A 26,814-nucleotide genomic window follows, 5' to 3' on the forward strand; every position below is an offset into this window, starting at 1 on the left:
TATGGTTTTCTGCCCAATTAAATGAGCTACTTTTCTTGTTTTAAAGCTTGGACATGGACCTCTTATATTCTGGAAGTCTTGATAAAGGAAATCCTCAGTCCTCCACAGACATTAAGCTTCCTGTTTCTTCCTCTATTAGCTTGATTGTACTGTTGATAGCGGGTTCATGTTTTATAATGTTCCCAAATTTGACCCTTAAAAAAACTTTCAAAAAGATAAAATAAAATAAAATCTTCCAACTGAAAAAAAGTTGTCCACATTTTCAATCCAATTAGGGAAACTGTCAACATCCAATTCCATTAAATTCAAATTGTCGACTTGAATTTCTTTGGAGCCTGGGCTTTGCTCCAAAGTTCCAATCAGTCATTCCATGGGATTGGATTCCCTCCCAAGGCCAACCATTTTCTCAACAGAATTAGGCTACTTATCACTTAGAAGTTGATCGACAACTCGCAGGGGAGCTGTATCATTCTCATGACCAAAATCAGCCTGTTTTTTTTTGTTAGCTTGTTAGTACACCCACTGTCAGTTCACACTTCACTGTTAGCCACCCCCACTAGGGAATCGATACCAAGACCGACCAAAATCAGCCTTGAAATCCTTCGTCACCTCCCCACCAGGCTGCTGGATGTGTAATTATACGCATTAGTTAATCCTTCTTCCTATTTAATTCTTGAAGTGATTCAACTATTCTCGAATTGCTTCTTGCATCCTGGCATATGTGCTCTGACTGCCTCAACCATGAGCACCTCTTGCTACCACAAGAATCAATTTCAATCCCAACAAGAAACTGAACAGCTAATGAACAAGAGATCACCCAGCTACAAAATCTATCTTTTGTCCTCGTCATCTAAGCCTTATCCTAACTAATTTGGGTTGGCTCCATGAATCTTTTTCCTCCATTCCACTCTATGAAGGGCTATAAAATCCATCTTTACAATGTCTAAATTACCGAAATAGCAGAAAATTCCAGGAAAACCAAAATGAACCACGTAAAGTCATATATATATATATATATATATATATATGCCTCCTGAATGTCAGGGGTCTAATTGTCAGGATCATTGAATAAGGGTGACTTTCCCATTCATTTTTGGACCTTCGGAATGAATGATCATGATCATGTCCACATATGCCATGTGTGTGGTAAATGATGCAGGGAAATGTTGATCTGCATGCCTCCTGTGGCACTGAATCAACTCCCAGATCGCTTTTGGTTTCAGTTCCTTTTTTCTTCATGTGTGAATTTGATGGATTTGGAGGTAAGTTGTTCGTACATGTGTTTAGTTCATGAACTCATTGTTCCAGTTAGAAGTGGGTTTTATTTCTTGATTGGGTAGATTTGTGGAATTTATCAGATATTATATATTCATGGATCTACTATCTTCAACTAGAGCAAATTGTAACTGCAAAACGTATTGGGAGGTTCTAGGACTTGACTCAGAATTTGTCAACTTTGCGTCTGTGGTGTTGTGAAAACTAGGATTTCTGACTCCTGTTTTGCTGGGTTTTGTTGTAACCCGGCTGCCGGTACCGTGTTTATGGATTGCTTGTCCCTTTTTCTTTTCTAATGAAATTTGTCCATTATCCATAAAAAAAGGAACTAGGATTGCATTAGCTCGCGTTTGTTTTCCTTTTGCCCCATTTCTCAATTGGGAATTTGGGATAGAATTTTGAGGTGACAGGCCCACAATTTGTGAGGTTTAGTTTGAGTTTATTATATGCAACCTGTACAATTTTCTATGCCTGCCTATCAACCATCATACTCTGCCAGATTCCTGGAGTTCTTAATTGTGAGGGAGTGTTGCACAGCAGATGGAAGACTTCACCTAATTACCTAAATGCCCTTTCAGTTTACAACCCTTCCCATACCATTTAATAATGCAATGTGTTAGAGTTGTCTTAATTTCAAATGCTTCTTCAATGAGGGAATCATTTTCTGTTTAAATTTGTTAAGGTAAGTTCCCATATCACCTTTAAACTAATATTTTGAGATTATGTTCCCATTCCCCCCTTAAAACTTCTTTTGTCTGTTTTCCATGGCAAGCAGGTTTCACTCTTCTATGAAGATGGCAAACCCATCGAGGAAATGAATAAGGGATTTTCTTTGAACAAAATGTTTGGACTTGCAACTCAAGGTCAGCACCCATTTTCATTTTCAGTTGCTTGGATGTTGAACTGACTTTCCATATTTAAGGTTTTGCTCAAAAATCATGGATAGACTTCTAAGGTTAAGAAAGACAACACGTGCAAAGATGATATGGCAATTAGCATATTGATTTAGGAGGTGCATTCCCACTTTGAAGCCGAACCCTATCTTGTATGAATTATGGTTGTGCTCTATCTTCTTAGAAATCCCATGTGTAGATTCCTAGTAGTTCTTTTAATTGTATTGTTGAATTTCTTGCAAAGGAAAATATTGGGGTTTGCTAATTTCACATGGGCCCTGCCATCCACATGCAGGCACATATTCCACTCTTAAGATCTTCTGCTCTAAAATCAGGCCACTAACAAACAAGATGAATGGATGAGTAGAAAAAGTTGTTTGAAAGGCCAATTTACTTTATACATTGTGACCCACGTAGTGAAACTGCCAAATTTCAAGGTACAAATCATCTAAGGGTGCCTTGGAATTTTTCCAAAGTTCTCTTTAGAATTATTTTTCAGTTCCATTTTGGATGAATTATTGAAAAGAAAACAGCCCATCATATTCCTCTGAGGGTCCTTACTCATGTCTCGGCGGTAGACTCATAAGAGTCTCAACATCAGGTCATGGGTTTGAGTACCCTTTGTGGTGAAATTCCACCATGGGGTTTGAGTGAGGTGTTAGTGTGCGTGTGCGTGTGTGTGTGTGTGTGTGTGTGTGTGTGTGTGTGTGTGTGTGTGTGTAGAGAGAGAGAGAGGTCCTCACCATGCAAAATTTATAAAAATTCATTATGTTTGCCTTTGCGCAGGTTGGGCTGAGGAAAGGCTCTCGCTCTTTTGGCGAAGTGCGTGCTGCTGGATTTAGTGAGGAGAATGGAACCCTGGGTGACATTTGGGAAACTGTTTCAGGCAATGATCTTTTGTTGCTATTGATTTCTGATGCCGCACAGGTTAGAACCCCATGGGCTTGAGAATCAGATTCCTACCTGTATTGGGAACTCAACCTTTTATCTGAGTAATTCTAATATGCCATTCAGAAAAAATGAAGAAGAAGAACAATTCGTAGGCCCTGTTTTGTAGACACGTAAAAATGAGTTCGATCTCATTTTAGTTAACAATAATTATGTGGTAGAGATCTTGATCTTTCATGCACAATTACTGTTAATATGAAATCATCATGTATTAGATATTAAGATCTCTAATATGTTATTACTGTTAAATAAAGTCATTTTCAGGCGTCTACTAAACAAGGCCTTAATTTTAACATAATCTACTGCTGCTTACCCATGCTGCTCCTGGCGTACTTGTATGTTATTTTTGTATGCTATTCTGGCACATGTTTTCCTGTACTTGTCCACCATCCAGGTACAATTTGTAGCATGCTGTTTGACTAACTTGTGAAATATCTGGAATTTTTTTTTTTTGTCAAAATTGTGATTTTGGTTGCTTCCGATCAAATAATAACCCATTGCAACTCTGCAGCAGTGAAAGCTTCTTTATATCAGGTGATGCTGCATGTATCTAATCATTAACCTGTCTCATATAGTTGAGTGAATTTTTGAAGCTATGCACCTTTGTGCTAACATCTTTATATATGAATATTAATCTCTCTAATAATTTGCATTTGATTCAAGCTTTGAAGTGTAGTACTTCTTGAAAATTGTTGTTAATAATGCACCCGAAATTTATTAAATATGCATGATTTGGATCTCAGATGCATTTTGTGCATGTGTGCTCATCCACAACCTTATGAAGCTTAACAACTGAATGTTTGTGGAATTTTTTCTAATTCTAGGCCTTTGTTACAGGCAGATAATTACGAGAAAATCTTTTCTCACATGAAACCAAACAGCATCCTTGGGCTTTCTCATGGCTTTCTTCTTGGACATCTACAGTCTTCGGGGCTTGATTTCCCCAAGAACATTAGTGTGATTGCTGTATGCCCCAAGGGAATGGGTCCATCTGTGAGGAGATTGTGCGTTCAGGGCAAGGAGATAAGTGGTGCAGGAATCAATTCTAGCTTTGCTGTCCACCAGGTCTGGTTTTTAAGTTTTCTGTGCATCACCTTGCTTATTCATAGCTGGCTCTATTTCTTAATTATCATCTCTGTAAGCATTGGTAACTAGATATTACACTATACAGAGCCTACTATCATGAAACTATCATCCAGTTTCATACATGTGGTGTTAGCCTGGGTATTATTTTAACAGCATGTTGTCTGACATCTTGTATCTTGTTGTGCAGGATGTTGATGGTAGAGCTACAAACGTGGCCCTTGGATGGTCAGTTGCTCTTGGTTCTCCATTTACATTTGCCACTAAATTGGAGCAATAGTGCAAGAGTGACATTTTTGGGGAGCGTGGTGAGCTCATGCTTCTTCTTTCTTCTTTTTTGCCTTGGAAAGGATAACAAAAATTCATTGTAAGTGCTATCTATCTGATTTTGCCATTTTACTACAATATCAATATAACCTGCACAAAGACGTGGGCATGGTGGCTTTTCCACGACCTTGTGTCTAATTCTGTATTTCCTTAGAGAAAATACTGTTGCCCATGTCCAAAACAGGTATACATATCTGAGTCCACGTTGCATTGTTGCAACATTCTTGTTTGGTTACAGCCTACCTCTCTTTTTAAATCCTAGATTGTTTAAAATGAGTAAGATCTATTCTAATGGAATGTTTTATTCTTTTAGGCTTGTTTTCTTTCGGTGATTTGAGTAGTCATTGAAAGATATTCGAAGATTAGTCCCTGAATAAGATAAAAAACAGTGATCTGTTTCTCTTGTCTGCAATTAGTAACATAATTACTCATTATGTATTTGTCCGATGAAATGCATTTGGAATGGTTAGGATCATCTCTCTGTTGTGCTTAAGTTTATATTTTGTCGCTATTAGTACTATGTTTTTTATGAATGTGGACATATTTATAAAATATGTGATTTCATGTAACATTATGCAATTAATTACAAGTCTTTAATTTATGAGAAACGCTGACGGCTTTTCACCGTCGAAAATGCTGAGGTTTTTTCCGTCCTCCACAGCCATCGGAAATGCCTATGATTTTAGTTGGTTTTAGCCATTGTAGACACCGACGGCTTCAATCCGTCGGCGAGTAACGCCCACGCCCTTTCCCTGACGGACTGTCCGATGGCTAAAAGTGGTCGGGGAAGGTCAATGCCGACGGTTTTTAGCCATTGGCGTTGCCCTGTTTTTTTGGTAGTGTAGCTTACGTTATCGCTTATTAACCTGTACTAGTAAAGAACTGTACAAATCCAATTAATCAATCGTAGAAAGCCAACGAATTCGCCCGATCACTTAAACATCGAGCTTAGCCTCGGGGATTATTCACGTAGGGTCCAATTCTAGATGACCGTAACTAAATAAAGACCTGCCAAAAGCTGTAACAATTAGGGGTCGGATCTTAATTAATAAATGAAACTAAGTCAATATACTTTTAGCTTAAGAATTGACGGTGTAGAGTGATTACAATCGAATCGTCATTTCCACTGGTTACGAATAGGTCACACCATGAACTTAGCTAATCCAAACCTTAATAATTGCACACAAGAAATCTTGATACCTAATTCATTCCAAAAATGCCTCGATTTTCTGAACAAGCTCTATACCGCTCATTAGTGGGCCACTAGTTCCGAAACTATAGAATAATGCCCGTCTTGCTGAGCTTGACATCCATTGCGGGTGGAGAATTAAGATAGTACCCAGAACTTTGCAATTTCGGCCAGAGGCCGAGTGCTTGAAATGCGCAAATACCCTAGGCTAAAGCTTGAAACTTAACTTTTGGATCGTCAATTCATGGCCAAAGTTAAGGTATCAACTAAAGATATTTCTCCACACATCCGTATAGCCGTGGCCCTGATCGACTATCGGTGACCATTGAACAGACTTTTGATCATACCCGTCAATCAGCGCATCCAAATGGCGAGCGATCATATCCATACGTAGATCATCATTAGGGCTAACTATCATACGGTGTATATCAACATGTACACCCCATAATGGGCCCTAGAGGTTAGAAACACTCTCCCATAGGGCTAGTATAATGAAAACCTAGCCCTTTAAGCCATTTGCATAACTTCTCGAATAATATAAGGGCCTCATTTGGGCACCCCATCTCTCCATACGAATTTGCATTTTTCAAAGGAGAGAGAGATAGAAAAAGAGAAAGAAGAAGAGATGAAGAGTGAGAGTAGGAGTTAGGAGTTTTTGGTGCTTCCCTTCATTGGTTTCTTCCAATCAAAGCCCTAGCATCGATCATTTTCCTCCACCGAATCCACCCCACTCGCGATTGAAAGGTAAGAAACAAATCCTATGTTCCAACTGAGTTTTTTTTTTTTAATGATGAATTGCATGAATCTCACATAGTTCTTGGTATGTGTATAAGAATTTGTGATTTTTTCCAAATCCAAACCCTAGGAGCTCAAAATCGAAGATTCTTTCTTAAAGGTGAGAACCATTATTTCTAGGTTTTCATTTATCGACCCTTGAGGGTCTCGATTAATGATTTTGTTGTTTGTAGATAGGTTGGTATATGTTAACATGTTCACACATTGATTTGATCACAACACATGTTATTACTTGGTTATGGATGCCCATATGTTTGATAGAATGCCTAAATGAATGAATGTGTTATTTTGTTGATGCTCACATGTTTGATGGAATGCCTATGCGAATGTTTGGTTTTTATTAATGATCACACGTTTGATGAAATGCCTAAGTGATGATATTATGTTATTGATGCTCACATGTTCGATGAAATGCATAGGTAGTTGTGTTGTTAAATTTAGGTTTCATATGAAACCTTATTATGATTTTCTGATGAATTGTTAACTCTTAGTGATGTATGAAATTACTTAGGATATTGAGTCAGTCGGTAAATTGCCTAAATCGAGGAGTGGCCCAAGTTAAGGCGGCCACCCTAAGCTTGTTCAATCAATATAGGTTGAACACGGATGACCGACAGTAGCTGGACTACACAGGATGCTTGTACCCAATGCCAGTTGCATCATGGTTCTCCCATGTCAATGAAATTAGCTCATTAGCCAACTGATCATGTACGTTCACAATGTATGACACAATTAAATAAAATATAGGATACCTCGTTCTCAATGGATGTGTCCATTCATAACCGTTAGTACGATACGATCCCACTAAGACTCATGAGCCGAGCATGGTGGTATGAGACACCGTGTCTGAGTTGTCGGCCTACGCTGGGGTGACGAGCCTCCCTGTAGTGACCAGTAAGCAACTAAGACTCATGAGTCAGACATGGTGGTATAGGACACCGTGTCCGAGCTATCGAGCTATACTGGGGTGACGAGCCTCCCCATGGTAACTAGTGAGCACTAATGGAGGTGATAAATCATTGTTCAAACGGCTTCCGTCAAATTACTCGGCCGATGGTTCCATGACAGAGTACCGTTCGAACGACCTAGGCATGAATGGAATTGGGTGACAAGCCCTTTCCTTGTGGTGATTTGGTTTTATGTGATAAGCCTGTACCTCTGTAACACCCTAACCACTGTTCATCCGGGCTGTGGTCCGAGCGTGGGTTGTTATCCAGATCCTTAATATGGGATCAGTCGGTCTTCGAAAATAGCGCTTTGGTCGGTCAGGGCAGCGTGTTGTGGGCTGTTACAACCTCGGAACTGAGTGATCATGCTCGATTTGGGTGACGACCCATACCGGGTTAATCCTCATACATTTATGTATCATACCGTACCTTTAGAATTATTAATTTATAAGATAAATGGGTGACACCTTATGAGGCCCGTATCCTAGACCGTACGGTTCCGTACGCTTCCACGATCCTCTCGGTCGAATTTCGGCAACCCTCGACCTATACTCGACATTTGCGCGCTATTTTAAGTCGAGTTCTGCAAACCGGAATCGATTCGACCCAAAACTTGTACCCTAGCGACCACGCCATCGCTGTGGTTCCAACACCACGTTTCGCACGCCGATGCGATACCCAGGCTAAGAGATGTGGGCCCGCGTTCATTCCGAAGAAATGTCGCGCGTTGCGAATTTCGAGAGAATCTCTACGACCCGTCACATCAATCAAGTCAAGTACATCCTCCATACCCCAAAGCCACCTCACCCTATCCCAAGTACAAACACCCATTCCCTCTTTTCCCCAAGTCAACTCTCTCTCTCTCCCCACCCATTCCACCTTTCCACAAATTTCAAACCAACCCATGCCTTTCCATCCCCATTTCTTACAACACCCACTCCATCCACCTCTTTTCATCCATTACTTCTCTCTCTCTCTCTCTCTCTCTCTCTCTCTCTCTCTCTCTCTCTCTCATTTCTATCTTCATTCTCCAAATTCCCAAGAGCAAGCACCTAACGTCTAAGCTCTCCCAAAAAAAGTGTGGCCCACTTTCCCACTCTCTCATCTCCCATCTCAACCCTCCATTCTTCATCAACCTCCATCAAGATAAAAAACAAGGAGCGTAGGAGTCCAAGGAGCTAAAGAAGGAGGCCAAATGTGGGTGATCCACCGTTGATTTTCAATTTGATGACCCACTTGTGATGGGACCAAATTTGATGTATGTGTTGTAATCATATGAGGAGCCCATAGTGGCGGGGTCCCTCCACTACACCGTCTTTCTCTCTGTCTCTCCCTCTTTCATTTCTTTAGTGGTGATGTGGTCGTGTGGCCCACCCGGATGGATCTCACCATGATGAATGTATTTTATCCATGCTGTCCTCCGAGTGAGCCCACTATTTGGATAGGCCTGATTGGAGGAAGACACAAATATCAGCTTATCTAAAGCTACTGGTGGGTCCCACACGTGTGGACCCACCTCGTGCGAGCATTGAATCCAGGTCGTCTATCATTTGGACATCCAGCAGCATGCAGCTACTGGACCGTCAGCAAGTTCTGTGGGCTCCATCCCACCGTCAGTCCGTCTAGACATCCAAACATCTGGACATTGGATTTTTTATAATAATAATATAATAAAGATAATATATATAGATGTGGTGGTCCATCCACGTGGGACCCACCTAACCTTTGGATCTCACCCACACCGTCCATCTGTTTACTATCCAGATTGTCCGTTTGATGGACGGTGGGCTAGCCCCATGTAGTTGTAACGTCAGCAAGACCTGTGGGTCCCACGCACGAGGTATGTGCTACATCTCCTCCGTCCACCTGGCTGGACGGTGGGACCCACACGTGTGGAGTCCAGCACTGTCCAGCAGGGACAGAGGACCCCACCGTGATTATGCGTTTCATCAACGCCGTCCATTTGTATTGCATCTAGACCACCCATCTATGGGGCCCGTACATGATGTATGTGTTATATCTAAACTGTCCACCTGGACGGGTGGTGTGAGGCCACCTTAATGTATGTGGGGTACCTCCACACCATCCGTTCATCTGGACGACGCCCACTGTGATGTATGTTTTGTATTCCACGCCATTCATTTGTGGAAACCCACTATGATGTATGTTTTGTATTCCATGCCGTCCATCTATATGGGGCCCACATATGATGAACGTGTTTTGTTCGTGCTGTCTTGTTCAGGGATGTGGGTCCCACATCATATATGTGTTTCGTATATACAGTCCATCCGTGGGACTCACCGTAATGTATGCATTGTATATCCAGCTGGTGGGGCCCATTTTGGGATTCATAAGGCCCACCTGTCGTGTACGCAGGACCCACCTACTCTGCCGGGCCCACCTGCTAGCTATACATGACCCATTTGATGTTTATGAAGCTCATTGGTGCGGCCCATTGATGCGGCCCACTTGATGTATATGAGCCCATTGGTGCGGTCCTTTGAAGCGGCCCACTTGATGAGGCCCATTGGTGTGGCCCACATGAGTGAGGCCCAATGCGATGTATATTATACCTGTGTAAGGCCCATTGTGATGTATTTATGGACTATCTAGCAAGGCCCATTGTGATGTACATGAGGCCATAGGTTGTGGTACGTTGTGATGTATTTGCGGCCTTTGAATGAGTCCCAATGTGATGTATTTGAGGCCCATATATGAGGCCCAGTGTGATATATGCGAGGACTATGTAATGAGGTCCTTTTGTGAGGCCATGGGCCCACTATACGTTTAGTCATATGAGGGCCACTTTTTGGGAGCAATGTTGGTTAAATGTCTACATTGATAGGCAATGATGGTTAAACATTCACATTGTGACCTTCCATTAGGCCTGGTTAGGCCCATTCTCATCATTCTCTAGTGGGTTACTCTAAACGATTGGGCCCCATTGATATTGCTTGGTCCATCATTGGCTGTCCATCCATGAATCTCACCTTGCATAGAGGCCGATTACCAATTCTGATTGTCGAGGCCGATTCTAATTGTCAAGGTCGATTCTGATTGTCGAGGTCGATTCCGTTTATCGAGGCCGATTCTAATTGTCGAGGCTGATTTCGATTATCGAGGCTGATTTCGATTGTCGAGGCCGATTCCGATTGTGACGCCGATCATCGAGGCCGATTCTGATTGTCAAGGTCAATTCCAATTATTGAGGCCGATTCTGATTATCAAGGATGATTCTTACTATCGAGGCCGATTGACGAGACGCAATGTGATGTATATGTAGCCCGTATTTAAGGCCCATTGTGATGTGTATTCAGCTCATGTTGAAGGCCCATTGTGATGTATATTAGGCCTATGTGATGAGGCTCATTGCGATGCATTTGAGGGTCAGGTGATGGAGTCCATTGTGATGTATGTTAGGCTCATGGGAGAGGCCCATCGTGATGTGTATTAAGCCCTTGAGTGGGGTCCATGGTGTTATATATTAGGCCCTTTGTGAGGCCATGGGTCCACTATACGTTAGGCTTTATGTGGGCCACTCCTTGGGGGCAATGTGGTTAAATGTCCACATTGTCGAGGCCGACTGTCGATGCTGATTATCGAGGCCAGTTATTGGTACCGATTATGAGTATGTGACAGCATAGCATCATGATACATGCACATACGCATCATCTGCATGTTTGTTATGAGATGTGGTTGACCATTGCATATGTCATTGGGCAGGTTGTTATGAGACTCCCTAATAGGCGGAGGTTATCTCACATGAGCGCACGGTATGCGCAGGATTGATGCATCACTGGATTGTATGACTCATGCATCTTACATTGTGTGTTGTGATTACTGTACGCCCTAGCGACATCAGGGTCGTAGCCTCCACAGGCATATCGTGGATGGCCAGATGGGACATCAGAAATATGCTATTAGCATCGGCCTGCCATAGATGGCTCTGGGTGAAAATCTCTAAACCCTCTTGGTACTAGAGGACGCCCCAATGTCGAAACCAAGTGGATACATGAGCACCCGAGTGTCGAATACTAGGAGGCCGCATTTCCCACTATGTCGTGGTCGATTGGGAGGGGGTGTGGCCTTACTCGCCTGAGGGAGTAGGCAATGCTAAGTTGAGTCTGACCAGCTCGTAAATGGGTCCGCTATCGATGAGCCGAGCCAATATTGGTAGGCGGATAGTGAGGTCTCTTCCACTTATCTAGTTATGCGCTTGATGGGGCGGCAAGCTGGTGTAGAGTGTATGTAACGCTCCGAATTTCAAGGGTTGAGCAAAGCTCAATTCCCGAGATTCAACACATCACTTATGCAACATAGATAAAGATGTTTAAGTGTTGTCCATATTAGTGCATTAAACATGAGGGGGATTATATTAAAACAACATATCATACTCCAGATATAATTAAATTTAACAAGCGGAAGATTGAAATACATATATATCTAAACAAGCAAGGGTTCAACAACCTCTGGAGTATGATCATATAACCGGGCTGAAATTTATACATGTATTGGTTTAAAATAAACAAAATGTCAAAATGTGGAGTATCCAGCTAATCCGTGTATCCCTGTAATCTCATTGAAGCAACATAAGGTCTACATAGACCTGTCAGAGAGTTGAACATAGGAGAACTCTTCCTCCTCGTCTATGAAGTCCAACTCCGCTGCATATACATCCTTATCACTTACGTCTATAACAGAGTCTGGTTGGTGTTTTAAAACACCGTCCCAGAGTGGGAGTGAGTGATCAACTCAGTCGTACTATAAGGTAAATGTTAATATGTTATCAATTTAATCAAGCAGTAATGATAAAGCAATACAACAATCACTTCCTAGTTACTCTTGTTAATGCAGAGATGGTGTGCAGTAATGGTGCATGCCCTCGCACAAAGCTCCCTCAAGCGACTTCATCAACCATTCATGCATGGCAAACTCCCTAAACGTGCACTTCCTCACCAAAGCACATGCAATGCGGTGCATGGTCGTGTTAGCTGAGTACTTAATTAGGCTTATTCATACAGCAGATTTGGAAAGCTAAGGTACCTCTCTTTACATCATTAACCCATCAATCCTAGTTAATCACATACGATATGCAAGTTGTAGGGCATCACCTCTAATGAAAGCAGTGGATAGGCAAATTCAAGAGTTTATACTCGAGGTCACTACGGGGAGGCTCATCACCTCAGCGTAGGCCGACAGCTCGAATACAGTGTCCCATACCACCATATTCAGCTTACGAGTTTGGGTTGCTCACTGGTCACTATGGGGAGGCTCGTCACCCCAACGTAGGTCGATAGCTCGACCACGGTGTCCCATATCACCATGCCCGACTCACGAGTCTTAGCGGATTGTGGTATTATGGTTGAAACGGGTCTTTACATTGGTAAGTGGTACCTTAGATTCAAACAGTAATGTCCATACATGATAAACACACAATAGGTCAATCAGTTTATTAGACAAGTTCGATTGGTACAGGCGCACGCCGAATTAATCGACATGGAGCGCGTAAGAACTCCCTGTGGCCTAACCACTGTCGATAAGCATCGTACGACCCGAATTCATCGAACGTATCAAATGTAGCGAGACGAATTCGGCCACTCAATGAAAATCATTACCGATTGCCTAGATTACGTTGCAGTCCCAATCTTACTTAGATGTAGCATGTAAATACATGTGAAAGTCATATCAGCATTTAACAAACAATTCAAATCAATATCTCATTTGAGCATTTCATCAAGCATATTCAACATGTTACCAAACATTGCATTTCATTCATAATTTGCGTAGTCGAAATTAAGATTTCATGAAGGAAATATACATATGGGTAAGGTAATTGAGAATTCCATCTCAATACCCTTATTTAATACATTTCATCAACAATTTCTTATTCAGACATTTTATCAAACACTTAGACTACACATAACTAATTACGTAGACTAGATTAGTTATGACATGAACCATAACAATTCATTACACAACATGGGTTATAAAGCATATAACATACATGGATCTTAGATTAAAAATCATGACAAGCACAAATTAGGATTTCACACTCATTCAAACATTTCAACAAACACATGGAATGCATCTTATATTCAACATAGTTTACACATGTATAATTTATCGAAAACGTCGTAACTAAGATTATATGGCAGCAATCAAGTCAGACATAAATCATTAGCTGACATTGAAAGCCTTGAAAACCACAACCTGAACGTTTATAGTCTGCACCTTTCGTCAGATTGCTCATTTCGAACTCAGTTCAAATCCTACGCTCCCGTATACAGAACAACAGTTACCTAAATATTGAAATAGATTAGCTATTTCGTCGATTACTCTATTTGGATTCCTAAATTAATATTATGGTTAGGGTTTCCTACCCAAATCGTAGTTGAAACGAGTTGTGTAGCGATGTGGAGAGGCGAATCAGCTCGAGGAGTAGTGAGAGTGAATCCCGGCAATGATCTCCCGAACTCTCTCTCTCTTCTCCTCACTCTTTTCTTTTCTTTTCTCTCTTCTTGCTCTTAGGATTAGAGAAATTCGTATGGAATAGAAATTGGGTGGTTTAAGGGCATTATATAGGCCCAAAACTGGTGTAAATGGCCCCAGGGCCATGGTATACTTAGGTTATAGCCAAAGGGCAACTGTTTCTGACGAATGGGGCTCATCTGGGGGTCCATTACCTGTCTATGTCACAGAGTAAGTTCCCTGACAATGGATCTAGGTCCGGATGCGATTTCAGCGCATTTGGATAGGCCGATTAATCATGAAGGACCTGCATCAGATCAACGGTCGTTGTCACTTGATCAGGGCCACAAGTATACAGATATGTGTAGGGAAATTTTTCTGATCCATGGGTGAAGTTCGGTCAGAATCTGACGGTTTAAAGTCTTCAATTTTACCCGCAAGCCAATGGTCCAATTCACTTAAGTTTCAATACTTTTTCTAAGAATATTCGCATTTCTCACACACTTCACTTAGGACTCAAGTTGTGCGTTTCGGGACACCATCTGGGCTCGATTCCTGCGATGGTTGTCAAGCCCAATAAGGCGATCATAACCCTATAGTTTCGCGGTCATCGGACTTCTGACGTGAGGTCCAGGTCCAATACGGAGTTTCAATATGCTCTTAAGAGCGACTGGCTTTTGGGATTCCTCCTAGGTTTTTACATAATGTTGAGTCAACAATTTTGATGGTTTTGGGTCCTGCTATTTGTATAGATAGTGCTTCAAGCTAATCTACCGACTAATTTAGTTTAGTACTTAATTAATTTTCGTCTAATTTTCACATAATACGGTCCTTAGTGATTTCTGCCAGAGGTGGTACTCGGGTCCTTGTACAGATTTTTTCGAAACATTACAGTATATTAAACCTCGGCGATGATTCCAGAGATGTATAGTACCGATTTGTAGAGCAGGAGTTGCATACTTAGTATTATATTCATTCATTCATTCACTATACACTCGGACTGGCAGTGCACAACTAGTTGTTATGTGTACTTTTGCAATGACTAGGATTTCGGTTGGGGCGTGCGACTAACCTGAGATCAGGAGCTTACTACATTGAGTCCATCTATCCAAATTTAGGTATGAGACTGGTTTGGATAGAAGTCTTTGTGATAGGCCCCATAGCCTGCGATACCACGTACTATCATTCCGACTTCAAACCGCAGCTTGGTCATTTCATACGCATCACATATTGCATATTACATTACATCCTCGGCATATGGCATTTTGGGTTGCTATGTTTCTACATTTATATGATCTAAATGATGCTGATGGTATTCATAGCTCTTTCAAATTGCATATTGTATTACATCCTCGATATCTAATATCTGGTTTATTATATTTCTACATTACATAGCCGATTTACATTGCTTTCTTAGTATATGACATTGACTTGCTATGTCTTTTCATCGTATATCCTGGTTAAGGTTGATATTTTTATTGACTTGTCAGTATTTCTGCTTACTCTGATATTGTATGGTTGATGGACTTACCAGTATTTTCGTTTACTCTGATATTATATTCTGAGCACGCATATACTGCTCACACACTTACACTACTCAATAGATGTGTGCAGGTGACGTTAGGTTGTAGCATCATTGAGCATGGAGCATGCAGCCACCTTTTGGAGCTTTGATTTTTTATATATGTATTTTCCTTTCAGCACTGTATTCAAATGTTTATATTAGTGGATATGTGATGATAATGTAGTTCTTATGATTTAGGTATACTTGTGGTTATGCTTCTTATGAGATAAATTTGTGTTGAAAATCCTCCTTATAGGATCCCAGGATTGGCATCAGGCGTATGAGCGCTGGGAGCCAAGAATTGGGTACTAAGGAAGCTGTCGGCACCGGATTTGGCAATCGAGAATTTTGTGAGCCCGGTTTTCGAATTTGAGACGTGACAAAATTTGGATTAAGGGACGCTGGTAAGGAGTCGCTACGTGCGGCAACGAGCCACATGATCCGGATAAGGACTGATGATATAACGTCGGTATCCTAGCTTCGCTAATATGCTAAATAAATTAAACTTAATAATTACTTGGCTAAAATGATCATTCATCGCATTACATTAATTTAGAATGTGGCGAAACAGGCATCGAAGTCACATGTTGAGGAAGTGTTGTCATTTGCGAACTAGGTGGCCAGGTCGCGTGTTAAGGGAGTATTGAATAGTGAAAGCATGTATCATGTCATATCTTCATATGCGCATTTAACAAAAGTATTTAGGAAATATTTGATTTCTTATTTTATTATTATATACTCTGATTGGGTTGATAACATGTGTAACTTAGAACTAATGGAACCACTGAGTTGGCTACTCACTCCCACCTGGGACGGTGTTTTAAAATACCAACAAGACGTATCATTAATGCAGGTACTAGTGAGACCTCAGAAAGGTAGGCTTATATTGGGTTGTGCAAACGCTGATATGTTTTGGAGAAATGGACGTAAACTGAAAGCTTTACACTTTAACCATCTTGGGTATTTATATTGTGTCTTATATAATCCCCATTTTGGGCGATCACCACCATTGAAATCGTATTTTTAATTATTAGCTCTACTATTCTGAATCTTTCGTTATCTCTATCGTGCTTTGGATCCGCTAAGTGAATTGCGTCACTATGATTATCCGTGTGCGGAATGAATGTAAATCTGAATGAGGTCATGTGTGCATTCTCATTGGGTTAACACCCGAGAACTCAAGATAGGGGTCTCTGTACTCGGGTGTAGATTTTCGGGGTGTGACAATCTGTGTGGTAATTCTAATATTTGTTTAGCTTATTGTATTCTCTTTCTCAAGTTAGCTTTAATCATATTTAATAGAGTAATCAATACTCGAGATTTAGATAATTGAATTTGCAACATTAGAGTTATTTTTTATTCAATGAAAATACATTAGATCCCTATATTCTTTCTGATTGAACATATATTGCTTCATTAAATACCAAGAAAGAGGATTACTACAATCAAACTTTGGTTACATTTTTAAATCGGTACCGTGTATTTACTTTTGTTTCATTTGGTTTTTTTTTTTTTTTTGAAATATTTCGAAAATCTTAGTGGTTTTTTTTTTTTTTGGTAAGCCCGTGAAAATCATAAAGGGATTTTTTTTTTTTTTTTTTAGGTGAGCCCATGAAAATCACAAGAACTGTATAAGGCTGTTAATGTGAACTTATAAAAACCTTAAAATAGTAAAAGCCAATATTACGAGGGTAATAATTTTAAGAATGAAATAGGTGTGGGTTTAAGTACCGAACCACTATAACTCTTTGTGCATTGGTTGTGATTATTTATTTCATTATCTCTAAATACTATATTTATTTCATTGTCTTTTACTAGTTTGAAAGATTGATGTCAAAGATGTGAAATAAGGTTGTCATGTCTAAATATTTTAGGTGACGGTTGTCTTACGAATTATTTAGAATTAAGGTTTCAATACTTTAAACGATTGAGATTAATTGTTAATTTATTACACATTATCTTGAAGAATTTGGTATTGTCTTATTCAACTCCCCTAAGACATTTATAGCTTATTTTTCAGCTTTTGTGTCATGTGGTCCACCTGAGATTTGGATTTGCCTCATATGCAGAGTATGCCTTAAAATGATATGAAAAAATGTATGGAAAGTAGGGATATACAACACATAAATAGAGAGGTGGGCCCACGGTGAGGGCCTCAACCACTAATCTATTCCCCTCTGCCTCACCTAATCTGCTGCCCTACTTAAATGTGGAAGAGAATTGTGTGTGCTCCCCGGCCACAGGAAGTTCCTCTGTTCGGAAGCCATGTGGGGCCTCTGATATGCTCCTGACAAATCCCAACGCCATTTGGCTGGTGACCCAGAACCCAACCCGCAAGCTGGTGTCAAAGCTTCATGGGCCACCCTACGAAGCATGTGTTTTATCTACGTCGTCCATCCATTTTACCAGCTCAATTTATTGCCTGAGCCCAAAGATGAGACAGATCCAAATCTTAGTTGGACCGTATCATGGGAAACAATCAGGATTGAATTCTTATCATTAAAAACTTCCTAATATAGCAAACAAAATTTTGGATCGAACTGATATTTGTGATTCCCCTTCATCCAGATCTGCGTGACCTTATCAACAGATTGGATAGCAAACAAACATTACAGTCAACCTTTGAAAGATTTTAACGGTAGATGTCAACACTATTTTCCTGTGGTGTGGTCCATCTGTGATCTGGATCTACCTCTTTTTTGAATCATGCCCTTATATAAGATATAAAAAAATAATAATAAAAATAAAAATTGAATGGAGAGCATGCATGAAACACATACATCATGTTGGGCCCACATAGCTTTGACACTAGTTAGGACATTTTTTAAGAACATTTTTTGAGTACATCAAGATCATTGAAATTTTCAGGTCACACCGTAACCAGACTTCCAAAATGATGTTAAGATCTGCTCAAGAGAATTAAATAGATAAAATTCAGGTTGAAATCCTGTGGATGATATTGATTTTTAGATAGTATGTTGGGGACACAGGTTGCCTGTAACGAAGGCTAACTGGGGATTCCTGTAATCCTCTGTGGCGTCCAGATGAAAAAGGGATACATGCGCATGCGGGCAGTAATGGAAAGGGAAAAATCATCTTACACATCACAGGAGATCTTTTCTTTTCACAGCAAGCCCGTATCTGATCAACACAGCTTGTGGATTGTGGTCCACATCCGGTTACAGGCAATCAGAATCCTGACCATTGGCAATGTTTTGGTATTTGAGGATCTATCACATGGGGTGCAGCGTCATCAATTTTGGGTGCAAGACGTGCGCAACCACTTAAAAAGTGGGCCACAGGTTGTATTGAGTTGCTTGAGAGGACACTTTTTCTCAAGGAGACCATTTATACACACTCACACCACATGCATGGACCCTCTAACCCAGTCATAGTAGGCTCTTTTATATTTCTTAGATTACGAAGCTTCCAAGGTCTTAACTAACTATATAATTCAAGAACTCATGTGGTTGACAAATATGATTTATAAATCAGTGCACTAACAGTTTCACCCTTTGTCAATTACATTAAAATAAAAATAAAAATAAATAAATAAATAACCTAACCTACACAATGTAATAGTCCATAATAATAATATACCAATACAATACAAAATATTACATACCCAAGATTATAATGATTTACAAATTTAAATACAGGACTCAAGAAATATAACACTTGTAATGCTACCTTATACTTACTCCCTTTATCTCATCAATCCCTGCAACAATAAACAAGCCCTGCAAGACAGAATTTATTATTTTGGTGGGACTTGATTTCTTTTTCCATTTTTGTTAGTATTTTACAAAGAGTTAGTTCCAACAAATATACCAATAAAAACATACGAACAACTCTATATATCGTAAAATTACCAATTACAAGGCACACACTAACAACGGATTAAAAAGTGTATATAAATATTAAAAATATGGAGCTCTTGAGGGTAATTAAGTGAACTTGCATGGCTCATTGACAGTTATCTTGATTAAGTTACGGTTAGGCCTAAGATTTAAGTGGTCGGTCGCATTCTATAGCTCTTAAGGGTAATTATGTGAACTTGCACGGTTCATTGACAGTTAAACCCGTGTATATGTTAGGATTGAGTATGGTGAATTTTTCAAGGCATTATAGTAACCCACACCATCACGTGGAGACTTAGTCCTAATCCCAAGTATGACCGAAATCCATATATATGGGATATTGTGACAGAATGGCATTGAAGTTAAGATTTTGATTACATATATGGTTTTGCTATGATGGTACAGATGTGTCATGTGGACAAGTATGTATTCATACATTCATGCATTCATGATTGTCATTACTTAAATATAGCCCAGGTGCACATATTAGTGGGCCACGGTGCCAAATAATTATATGACTAATCGATATTATGAGTCTATCATCCCAGAACTACTTCGCACGTTAGGTATGATACTAACATGGGTTATGGCCGTTGGTGCAAGGCCCCTATCAGATCGCAATACTACACACTATGACTCGACCATCTATTATGTATTTTCTTATAGCATGCCTACTTATGATATCATGCATGTGATAACATGCTTAACATGTGTAGTGGTAGTTTTTATGCATGTGTGTGAGATATCGTTCGTGATTGATGAAGGTCCATGATAAGTCATGTTCACCTTCTGGCAAGCAGTATGATCCATGAGCTTGCCGCTTACATCCACTTTTCCTTATGTCTTTAGGACACTACTAGCCTCGAGGAGCCTGTAGGCATTGATGGATGTCCTTATCATAGCTTCTTTCTTTCTTTCTTTCTTTCTTCTTCTTCTTCCTCCATTTTTATTTTTATTTTTATTTTTTTTCAATTTTGGAAATGTAAACATGATGTATTTTGCACTTATTTGATGATCTAATCGTTTTGGAATGTTGATATTTGATATCTCCATTATAAATGTAACTCGCCTACCAAAAAAAATAAAAAATCTCCTTGCCACAAGCTGGATTTAAAGTTCAGAAATTTGGTAAGATTGTTCATCATGCACGGCAAGGTAGCTGGAGTAACTCAGGATCAGCACTCGAGAAGTAACCTGCTGAGCTTCAATGGTATACCATTAAAAACTTCCTGGTTGCCACAAAAGTTTTAGATCAAGCTGCCATTTGTATTTTACCTTTATCAAGGTTAATTTGGGTGACCTCATCAACAGTTGCATGGCAAATAAACATCAAAGAGTGACCTAGTAGATTTTTAATGGTGGTTGTTCAATCACTATTGCTTTTCTATCACGTGGTCCACCTCTGATTTGGATCTGCTTTGCATGTGGAGCATGGCTTAAAATGATCCGAAAAAACACATGGAAAGTGGGGATATACAACACATACATAGAGAGGTGGGCTCACGGTGAGGGCCTCAGCCACTAGGCTATTACCCCTCTCTCACCAAATATGCGGCCTAACTGAAATGTGGAAGCAAATTGCGTGCGCTCTCCGGCCACAGGAAGTACCTCTGGTCGTAAGCTATGTGGGGCCTCAGTTATGCCCCTGACAAATCGGGATGCCATTTGGCTGGTGAACCTAAAACGAACTAGCAAGCTGGTGTCATTGCTTCATGGGCTGCATTATGATGTATGTGTTTTATCCACATCGTCCATCCATTTACCAGCTCATTTTAAGGTACGAGCCTAAAGATGAGGCAGATCCAACTCTTAGTTGGACCCCACCATAGGAAACAGTGATGATCGGATGCTTACCATTAAAAACTTCTTAAGAGCTCTGGAAGTTTTGGATCCAACAAATATTTGTGGCTGCCCTTCATCCAGATCCGTGTGACCTTATCAACAGGTTGGATGGCAAACAAACATTACAGTCCACATGAGGAAGATTTTAATGGTGAAAGTCAACCCTATTTTCCTGTGGTATGGTCCATCTGTGATTTGGATCTATCACTTTTTTGAATTCTGCCCTTAAATAATATAGGAAACGAATTGAAGGCGTGCATGATACATCATGTTGGGCCCACATAGCTTTGACACTAGCTAACTGGCTGGTGTTGAGGTCACTAGCTGAACGGCATGGGGCAAATTCACTTTGACCATGAGCTTCTCAATATAAGAATAGGACTGGAATCCAAAAATTAGGCGGATCCAAACTCAGTGTGGTGTGATCCAAAAGTTTATTCGGATAGCACTAGGACAGGAGCCAAAAAATCTGGCAGATCCAAACTCGGATCCCCACTCGAAACAGTGTGAACCGAAACTTCCAATGTTGAAACCTTCCTAGAGCTGAATATGATGTTTGCATGTCATCCAAACCGTTGACAGGGTTATTACCATTCAGATAAAATGTAGGCACAATATCATCCTGATCCAAAATTTATATAGCCCCCACAAATTTTACAATGCTAAGTGTTCAAGTCTAGCTTTTTTGTGTGGTGTGGTCCACCTGAGTTTTGGATCTTCCTGAATTTTGGCTGACTTACCTCTTGTTGTCTTGAGAAGTTAATGGGTGGAGTGGATTTGTCACGTGCATCTCTGTTGGCCTCACATAGCATTGAGCAATTCGTGTCCCTGAAATGTAATGGGATGCATCACAGGTATTTAAGAACAATCTTTATTTTAAAGAACATCAACGTCATTGAAATTTTCAGGTCACACCGTAGCCAAACTGTTCCAAAATCATGTAAGATCTGCTCAAGAGAATGAAATATATAAATTTTAGGTTGAAATCTGGTGGATGCTATTCATTTCTAGGTAGGCTGTTGGGCACAAAGGTTGCCTGTAACAGACTACAGGCGATTCTTGTAATCTTCTGTGGCGTCCAAATGAAAAAGCGACACATGTGCATGCGGGCCTTCGTGAACGGGCAAAATCATTTTACACGACACGGGAAATCTTTTCTCTTCACAGCCAGCCCGCATATGATAAATACTGCTTGGTGGATTATGTGGACCACATCCGGTTACAGGCAATAAGAATCCTGCCTGTTGCCAATGTTTAGGTATTTAAAGACCCATCACATGCGGTGCAGCATCATCAATTTTGGGTGCAAGGCGTGCCCGACCACGTGAAAAGTAGGCCACAGGTTGTATGTATTGAGTTGGTTGAGAGGGCACTTTTTCTCAAGTAGACCACTTACACACTGACGCAGGATGAACGCGACGAGGTCTATCACCATCTTTCTCAAGGATAATTACTACAAATCCACGAGGCTTCTCTAGATTCCTCATAACGACTTCTCGAATCCACGAGGAAAAAGTAAGAAAAATATAAATAAATTCTATAAAATTCATAATTTGATTGATAAATAAATAAAAACGAATTTACAACCATTTAAATAAGGATACCAAGCTTTGAAAAAAGATTTGGAATTAAACAACAACTAAAACTCGCAGAATTCACAACTTACTATAAATAGTTAAATTTCTATTTATAGTAAGTGTTCTATGTGGCTTAACCACGTCGTTCTCCTAATTTTTATAAACACTTTTCATGTTGGACACAACTCCTAAAGACCAACGGATGAAGAGTTATAATCAAACTAAAACTTACTAAAAATAGTAAAAACAAAAATAAACATAGAATTCGACTATCAATATGATGGAATCTTGCAAATTTGGTGTGGACAACTTGGTTGGTTGCCTAAAGTAGTTCGTCCTACCCCAAAATCATATATAGTACATTGAATAACTCATTCCGGTTTGCAAGTTATGCCTATTTTAAGAGGTTCTGACGGTCTTAATGACTTCCACCTCTAATCGGGTCTTCTCTGGCTCATCTTGGACATGAAAGTGTCCGCGATCCGCTCAACATTACAAACTCACACCACATGCATGGACCCTCCAACCCAGTCACAATAGGCTCTTGTTTATATATTAAATAGCGAAGCTCGGTCGAAATATTAAACCAATTGATCATATAAGATATGTAAGTTGTGATAAAGCCATTTTCTCCTTTAAATGTGACACAAGGAAGGATGCGATGAGGTCGAGTACCATCTTTCTCATGGAATATCCGAAACCACGTAGCTCTATGGACTCTTCATATAGCTTCCTCAAGTCCATGAGGGATAAAAGTAGAAATAATTTCTAATAAATTTGAAATAAATTGATTGATGATAAAATTAAATAAAATGAAATTATGATCCTTTAAATAATGAGCTCTAAACCTATAATTTATTAATTTTGTATACTTTGTAATTCCTTCTAATAGATTCATTAATTTCGATTACACTACATTCTACGACAGGGATTTAACATAATGGCATTGTTGAGGAACAAGGACCACTCAATTACGAAATTCTCTGAAACGATATTGATTGAAGGTATTGCTAACTAACAATGACGAACATGACGAGCTGACTGCCAAAACACTTGCCCGGCCACCATAAACCTAAAAATGTTATCCATTCAGCACATGGCATTGTATCTTCTCCCACCCAACATGAGAAAGAGACCCTTCAAATGCAGTGTCCCTCCCTCAATACATGTAACCAACCTCTTCCACTGGTTTCTACACAAGACAAATTACATCCTTAGGGATTTAAGATATAAATCTCTTCTAGCGAATCACATAAACCATGATCAACCCCATGAAGCTTGTAGAGATGGCGAGGAAAGGGCCCAAGGTAGCGGCCATATGGAGGAGGAGAGGGTTATCCTTGTCGAGAAAGGATGATGCTGCGGATTCAAGTGGGGGAACCACATCGTTAGCAGATAAGGGGCATTTCGTTGTGTACACCACCAACAAGACGCGTTTTGTGGTTCCCATGTTGTATCTCAACAACCCCATCTTCAAGGAGCTCTTAATAATGTCCACAGATGAGTTCGGATTAACATATGTTGGGCCTATAATAGTGCCATGCCCTGCAAACTTCATGGAGAACATTCTCTCATTAATTGGGAGAAGTGATTCGAAGGATGTAGACAAAGCATTACTTGATTCCATTGCAACCAGCGGGTCCTCATTATCTGCCTTGCTACATTCAGCACTGAACAGCCAGCAAGTACTCCTTACTGGCTTCTAAGGATGCCATTTTGTAGCCCCTTTGAAATTTTCATTTGTATACAATTGAAAATTCTTATACAACGTTTTTCTTTTTTCCTCCATAGAACATTTCTTTCCTTCATATTCTATGCTGAAATTTTCATTTATCCACACTAAAAAAGAAATGGATGTTGGGAGCATTTTAGCAAATTGAAATCCAAACATTGGTAGAGGACCAATTAGTTAGCAGGTAATTCGGTTTTTTCTATATGCACGATGGATGTAAACATTTTCGATGTGCACCATCAATCAGGATCGTCCAAATTGCTGGCCTCATTATTGAGATAGTGCAAAATGGAAATCTCTGTATTTTGACAATCATGACCATCCAAGCAGTGGCCTAATGGAGTACAAAAGAAAATGATGATCTGAGTTCGGTGAGTGAAATTATTTGATGAAGGCTATCCATCGATATGCTTTCAATGCATGTTTAACCAAAAATGATAAATATTAGACATTACTGTTCTCTTATTAGAACCATCCACGTGCATATAACATTGTGTATTGGGTCCGTACTCTTGATCGGGCAGTAGACTCTCAGGAGTTTCAACTCCCGGTCAAGGGTTCGAGTACCCATAGGTGGTGAAATTCCACTAGCATGAGTGTGTGGGGTGTGTGTGCGTGTGTAATAAATAAAAATTATAAAAAATTATAAAAAAATAATAATAAATAAATAAAACATTGTGTATGTGAGCACCGGAACAAAGAGGCTTTCCCGGGCCGTCGTGGTCCACGTTCTGGAGCAGCGTGATGCGGGGCGTTGCGATTGCCAAGGAAAACCTGCGATGGTTAGTTGGTTGCAGGGAAATAGCATTTTGGGAGGATGATTGATCGAGGCAGATGCCTCTCTCAAAGAAATGCATTGCATCTATTCCATAGGGGTCCCGTAACCTTTAGGTGAAAGATATTTTAATTAGCGGTAGCAATCAAAAACTCAGTGTGGAAAGAGACCTTCCTCTCGGTGTTATTTTCCACATTATTGTAGACACCCCCACCTAAGACTGACAAGCTTATCTGAATACTGTGGGACCCCTAAACCAAAGGCTAAATTCAGCCCAAACTAAGCCCAACTTAAGCCTAGTCCAAGCCCAAGCGCATCCCCATTTAACTTCAAGATCCCAATAAAGCAAAAGAAAGCAAAAGATGGATACCCAGACCTCATTGGGTCCTGATGAAATATCGGCCCGTTATGAGCGGCGGATCATGCACCACTTGCCATGGAAAATTTTGCGATATTTTATCACTGCATAGGTGAAGGAGAGAGAAACCAAACCCCACATTGGGAGTCCCATTTGAGCCAAAATGACCCTTCTACACCTGGTTTTCTCCAAAACTACACTCCTTACCACCAATTCAACCAACCAAAAGTGTCACATGGCACACCCATTCAATCAGCCAATCACAACTGTTCTAGCCTTCTTTAGTCCCTAAACTTTTCAAAATTTATCAAAATGCCACCCTTTACTTATAAATACTCCATCCTCGTCATTTCTAAACCATCTCCCATCTTCCATCTCTCATCTCTCATATCTTATCTTCCATCACTCAATATGAACAAAGCTTAAGGAAGAGAGGAATAGAGGAAGAGTGGGTCTAACCTATCCATCCACCAAGGAGATAGAAGAGAGTAAAATGAGAGGAAGCCATTCCATCCTTAGGCTAACTGATTGAACCCAAGATTTGACAACCCCAAGTGTAGGGTTGCGATGCAGTAATAACTTGGTGAGACTGAAGTTGAATCCTTAGGAAATGGAGAAGACAACCTAGAATAAAATAAAAGAAAAATCATTTTTAGTCTCATAAGATCCATCCTTGGCTTTGGTGATTCTTGAGCGTTAAATTCATGTTTTTAGCGTCCTTTTCAATCCAAGCTCTTAAATTCACCTTGCAGCATAAATATGATTAAAATAAGATATTAAGCATTATCATGTTCATAAAACTAAGTAATAATTGGGGGATAATATGCAATATTTGACCCTCAACACAATCCTTAACAAGCATGTTGCTAGTCACAAGCAAAGTATGCGAAAAAATATTTCGAAAACCATTATATAGTTTCCATAAGCTCAAAAGGTTTCAAAAACAATCCATATAACAAAGTTTCAAAATACATTAATGTTAATCATTACTTTCTCCTAAACTCCAACACTTGGTAATTTTCATAATCAAGTTCAAGGTATTAATCCTCCAATTAAAGCAATTCTAAACATCGAGTTTCATGGGTGCATAGTGAAACCTAAACTAATCACAAGCAAAGGTTCAATTCTCCATTTTCATAATACATTGATAATCAAAAGAGCATTCAGGATAACCATAATCT

General features: G+C 40.0%; 2 protein-coding genes across 2 annotated transcripts; both read left to right on the forward strand.

Annotated features, from left to right (window-relative positions):
• Window positions 1-2,936: 2,936 nt before the first annotated feature.
• LOC131225455 (ketol-acid reductoisomerase, chloroplastic-like) lies at window positions 2,937-4,507 on the forward strand. The gene is made up of 3 exons (XM_058220986.1): window positions 2,937-3,095; window positions 3,954-4,181; window positions 4,390-4,507. The coding sequence occupies exons 1-3, from the start codon at window positions 2,937-2,939 to the stop codon at window positions 4,477-4,479; spliced, it is 477 nt and encodes a 158-aa protein (XP_058076969.1). The 3' UTR covers window positions 4,480-4,507.
• A 19,547-nt stretch (window positions 4,508-24,054) lies between these two features.
• LOC131225465 (auxin-responsive protein SAUR64-like) lies at window positions 24,055-24,474 on the forward strand. Its single transcript, XM_058220996.1, has one exon. It carries the CDS (start codon window positions 24,055-24,057, stop codon window positions 24,472-24,474), a length of 420 nt encoding a protein of 139 aa, XP_058076979.1.
• The last annotated feature ends 2,340 nt before the right edge of the window (window positions 24,475-26,814 follow it).

Source organism: Magnolia sinica, chromosome 2, assembly GCF_029962835.1.
Source record: "Magnolia sinica isolate HGM2019 chromosome 2, MsV1, whole genome shotgun sequence".
Classification (NCBI taxonomy): domain Eukaryota; kingdom Viridiplantae; phylum Streptophyta; class Magnoliopsida; order Magnoliales; family Magnoliaceae; genus Magnolia; species Magnolia sinica.